At 33.2% G+C, this 5,297-nt stretch overlaps 1 protein-coding gene across 1 annotated transcript; it reads left to right on the top strand.

The window, feature by feature from the left end:
* Positions 1–640: 640 nt before the first annotated feature.
* On the top strand, positions 641–4,756 carry LOC107285766 (dedicator of cytokinesis protein 4-like). Its single transcript, XM_015814012.1, has 4 exons — positions 641–678; positions 1,714–1,795; positions 2,687–2,747; positions 4,576–4,756. Exons 1-4 carry the CDS (start codon positions 641–643, stop codon positions 4,710–4,712), a joined length of 318 nt encoding a protein of 105 aa, XP_015669498.1. The 3' UTR covers positions 4,713–4,756.
* The last annotated feature ends 541 nt before the right edge of the window (positions 4,757–5,297 follow it).

Below are 5,297 nucleotides of genomic sequence, written 5' to 3'. Positions count from 1 at the left end.
CAGGGCTGCCCCGTGGATTTAACGCTGAGGGCGTTCTGACTTTGATGGACGCAACCAAGTTGTAGATCAGTGCCCAGTCGGCCTGGGCCAGGCTGAGGTGCAGCGGGCCGGTCCTTCGCTCTTTCCAGAGCAAGTCCCCAGGCCAGACGGAACCATATAGCAGGCCGCATCTGGCCCGCAGGCCTTGTGTTTGACATGTCTGCCTTAAGATCTAGTGATAGCAAGAGTCATGACAGAAGGGCCATGGTCTTGTATGGTACTAGTGGGTTCTCTTGCCTGTAGACATAATGTGTTTCTGTAGCAGATGTAGAGACAGGATCCTATTAAATCTAGAATTTCCCACCCCCACATTTTTTCGCAATAAAGAATTCATCTGTCTGGTCTACCTAACTGCCCTGGATTTGTCATTTTCTGGAATAATTTAACTCTTGCACAATACTTTAGCAAATAATATTTTTCATCTGTCCTTGTCAACATGAAAATCACTTACCTTCCCTGCAAACTATGACTTCGCATGAGACTCTGAATTTTGGCACCAAACATTAGAACCTGTGTAGAAAATAGAATATTTCAGACCTATGAATTTCTAATATGGAATTGGAACTAATTAAAGCATTTCATCTGAATATAAATGACAACAATGAAATCTTCATTGAAGACTTTTCAACCTTATGGAAGGTTGGGAAAATGTACAAAATGCAGCTGTTAATATTAGCTCTTTTATTCTGTCTTTTAAAAAACTTGAATATATGTTTTGGCTGCTATTTTTACTGTTGCAAATGGAAAAGAACATATGAGTGACAAATTACTTGCCCTTGAGACGAGCTAAAGAAACAGCTGAGAAAGCTGTAGTTAAAAAAGAATGCATAGAGCAACCTCTTATTTATGGCAAAATTTTGGAATTTCCTTCACTCCTCAAATTATGGACTTAACCCTGTCAGTATTGTTTCTTTTCGTTAGTATTTCTTTTAATAGCAGCTTAAAATTGCATTTTAAGTTTCTAATTCTTGACAGAAAAGTTGATGACTGAGTAGTCAGTCTGTTATAATTGTTCCTTTTTTTGTAAAATATAAAACAAACTTCATACTGAAGTAGAATGTACTTATTTTAAACGTTTTTCTCTTCTTGACATTTTTGTTTTTATCCGGCAAGAAAATTTTCATCACACATTTTATCCTCCTCTTACTATATAACTATGATTTGTTACTGATTTGGACAAAAAAGCAAGTATTATTTTTCTACCAGTAACGTTACTATATGATAATGGATGAACCTTTGTTGAAGTCCTGATACATTATTTCATGAGTTCAGTAACATTTTAGTTGTTAAATGAATTTAAAATAATTCATTGACTGAAGCAGCAACTTCTTTATCATTAAAAATATAATTAAGGAGTTGGTGCTTGATTCAATGAGTTATTTTAAAGACCCATCTGGCTTTGATTCCATATCAGTGACTCTTAGCAATTATCTCAATCTTCTGAAATTCTGCATTTTGACATAGAATGAGCTGGCTTTTGTAGCAAAAGTATCAAAGTTACTCTGGTAAATAGAAAAATGGCTGGTTTTGCAACCTTGTTCCAGAATTTTAGAAAATATTGTTTTGGAAACAGTGACAAAAAAGTATTTATCCAAATACTGAATAGGGAGGTTTTTTTGCACATTGCTGTGACAGATAAATTTACCTGTTCCAATTATAATATTTATTTTATAGTGAGAGATTCTTTTTAAAACTGAATCGGAATGGTTTGCCAAAATGTCCAGAGAAGCCAGAAAGATATTGCTCTCTTTTTGTGGTGAGTTGCTTTATATATATTCGTCCTTATTTGTTGTATTTTAATGAGGTTTTTTTTATTCCTTGCTCAATAATCCAAATACATGACCAGAGTGTATGCAGTAGTGATGCTTCAGACTAATATCTAAGAGGTTTATAAGAACAAAGCAACATGATAATAATAATATAAATTGTCCATTTGGCCTAGTGTATCTAATAGGTAGAGCAATTTTATATTTAAATATATGATAGGCACAAAGATAGCTTTGCTATTTGCTTATGAGATGTATTTTGGCTCAGAATTAAAGGAGTCTTTTTTCCCCAATATGAAATATGGTGTTTAACATTTCAGTGGGATTTTGTGAGAAACAGTTTCTAAATTAAGTTTTAAGAATAATCTGAATGGGATTTATTTTCATGTATAGAATCACATTTATGGTTTAATATCACTCACATTATGATTATTCACATCTGATCAACTAGGACTCCATCTAGTTTCAAAAAGCTGACTGACATTCCTGGCAGCACTATAGTAAAACTACAAATGGATAATAAGCTTTTGATGCTCAGAGCTGCAACCATAACTGCACAGTGAGATTTATTTCTGCTAGAACTCTACAAATAGTCATTCCAAATTCTCTGACTTGAAATCTTAATTTAATGCAGATTTGGAGGTTTGAAGATCTCCCAAAAAGAGATGGTTATATCACTTTTTTACAAATATTTCTCAGGACTATGAACAGATACGTGTACAAATGTGGTGTTAATGAAATATATTTGAATACCCCATTTTTTTTTCTTGACTGCTATTCAGTACGCTAGGCAGAAGAACACTTAATTTTTAAAAATTGTTTATATCAATAAACTGTAAAAAAATCACATGATAATTTTGGATTGTTCTGATTCTTCACAGAATTTGGGAAGCAGTGAGCTTAGAAAGGACATCTACATTATTGTGCACATTATACGCATTGGTATGCATATACTAATTCTTCCTGACAAAGAAAGAAAACTTCTAATCGTACAGCAATTGTTGTTAAGGATCTTACATATGTTATATTAATGTATTACTTGTCAATCTCATATCCTTTTTAAGGCAGATATAAACAGTTTTCTATTTTATCAAACTGTAGGGCAGAGTCACATGAATTGACACGTTATTATTACTGTTGTCATATTATTACTATTTTTAAAACTTTGAAATGTTCATACAGGCAGATTAAATTCTCAGCTAAGCTAGCTACTCTGGAAGATTTATCTGGATGTATATGTATGTGTGTGTGTGTGTGTGTGTGTTTGTGTGTATCTGTGTGTCTGTGTGTCTAATTTTATGTGTGTTTGTCTATGTGTGTATGTGGAATATCAAGTGTAAATGGAATAGTTAGTATTCTGTGGAGTTCAATTCCTATTTGAGCTGCATCTGTTTAGTTGCCTATGATTTCTGCCTTGCAAGGCCAAGACTAGATCCTAGGGATGTTGTTCTTTTTTACATTTTACTACAAACATTCAGGTTTGTGCAAGTTATTTTAAAACAAAGAAAATGTGACAACAATGATTTAAGCATGTGATTTGTTAATAAGAATGTGCCTTTTGTTGCTCCATAATTTAAATATATAGCTCATGTGGATTTAAGACAGATTGAGAGGATAAGCACACAAGGCACTGACAATTTGTCAAAATAGTAGAGATGAAATTGAATTGTGGTTTTTAACAACATATAAGTGAAAATAATCATCTCTCCATATAGTCTTCAACAAGAGATAACTAATAAAATCCTTTCATTTTACTTAAGTTCTTGTTGGTTATCCTTAGAATCTTTTGTTGGCATGATTTTCCCTTCTTTGTTCTTTACCTCTTATTTTTATTATTTTGCATATCTTATATTTTTGGCAAGTACAGGTAGTCCTCAACTTACAGTTAAGATGATTACATGACCCTGGGACACTGCAACCATCACAAATACATGTTAGTTGCTAAGCATCCAATTTTTGATTATGTGACCATGGGGATGCTGCAACGGTCATAAGTGTGAAAAATGGTCATTCCCTTTTTCAGTGAGGTAACTTTGAATGGTCACTAAATGAACTGTTGTAAGTTGAGGACTACCTGTATTAGGAACAGGTACTAAATCAGATTGGACTTTAGATGCCCCACCAGAGAAATAAATTATTGTAAGTGAAGATACAGTACTAGATAGCTAAATTAAAACTATAAGATCTGCAACATAGTAAGAAATTAATACACATCATGGATAACTCCACGAATTTCAAACAGTTCACTTTAATAATTACAAAATCTCAGACTTGCTTAATCAGACAAATACCTATTAGGGCCACATACCTAACCTAACATTGGAAGGAATATATAAGGTAATGATTTTGGTATCATGATTTTTATCTTTCTAGATTTTGCTGAGAGAAATATGAGAAACCTGAATTACTGGATTCCTATATGAAAATTGTCAACCTCTTTTCCTGAGAAAAGATTTAGTGAATGTATACAGCTGGAGCTTAAGAAATTTAATGTTGGTTCCTCTTTGATGTCAATAGAAGGCTTATAGGGAACTGTGGATGCTTCTAAGAAAAGTCAAATTTAGAATGCTGGCTCACATAGTTTAATGTAGGCATTTTCTCTATTTTTCATACTATTAGGTCAATTTAGAAGGAGACCGATTGAAGGTGTTCTTCAACATTGGCACAGTTAGCATCCAATAAAATTATTAAATTAACTGTGGATGGTAGCAGATATGTATTTCTTTAATGTCTCTTGGTTTTTTTCTTTCACAATTTTTTTTTTTGACAGGCCGAATGGGAGCAGGTGAAAAGAAAAATACTTGCAATATACAGTATCGGCGACCTTTTGGTTGTGCAGTCCTCAGTATGGCAGATCTAATGGCTGATGATACAAAAGATGACCTTATTTTAAAAGTATATATGTAAGAATACATATATTTGTAATATATTACAACAAAATTTGGATCACATTTTATCAGTGAAATATAATCTGTAGATAATTTTTCTTTTCAAGTTCTGTAGATAAATGAAATGAATGAGTAGATTTTTATCTTAAACTATATATATACTATATATTAAACTATAAATTCATACTCCACTGTATAATAAATTAAAAAATTGTGGCCTATTTTTTTTGCATATGAGCAATTCACCTAGCATATGCAGTCTTGTATGATTCTTGCTCCAGCACATCAGAATCCTAGGAACCCATCCACCCTTCTGATCAGCCATCGGCTGGGGTCATGGATCAATTGAGTTTTAACAGAGAACAGCAATCTTGGTAACAACTGAGGAGAGACTTAACTCTTTCTATTCTTCCCTACCATCTGCAGCAAGGATTTGCTTATTGATTATAAGAGATGAGGCTAGTAAAATGATCAGCACAACTCAGCCAAACAGAACAACTGTGGAAACATAGAATATATGCATTCCACTTTGAAGGTTAAGAAAAAAATGGGAAATTTCTGCTTTTGTCTAGTTCCTGAATGTGGGTTCAATTTCTGGAGGAGT

This window comes from Protobothrops mucrosquamatus, unplaced genomic scaffold, assembly GCF_001527695.2.
Source record: "Protobothrops mucrosquamatus isolate PMUCROS unplaced genomic scaffold, P.Mucros_1.0 scaffold_78, whole genome shotgun sequence".
NCBI lineage: Eukaryota > Metazoa > Chordata > Lepidosauria > Squamata > Viperidae > Protobothrops > Protobothrops mucrosquamatus.
This window is presented reverse-complemented; position numbering and strand designations above follow the sequence as displayed.

What these genes read in the sequence shown, in the direction of transcription:
- LOC107285766 (XM_015814012.1), top strand. Translation starts at nt 641, where the DNA reads ATGAAATCTTCATTGAAGACTTTTCAACCTTATGGAAG. An exon ending in ACTTTTCAACCTTATGGAAG is followed by an intron (nt 679 to 1,713) that starts GTTGGGAAAATG and finishes TTTATTTTATAG; the next exon opens with TGAGAGATTCTTTTTAAAAC. An exon ending in TGTGCACATTATACGCATTG is followed by an intron (nt 2,748 to 4,575) that starts GTATGCATATAC and finishes TTTTTTTGACAG; the next exon opens with GCCGAATGGGAGCAGGTGAA.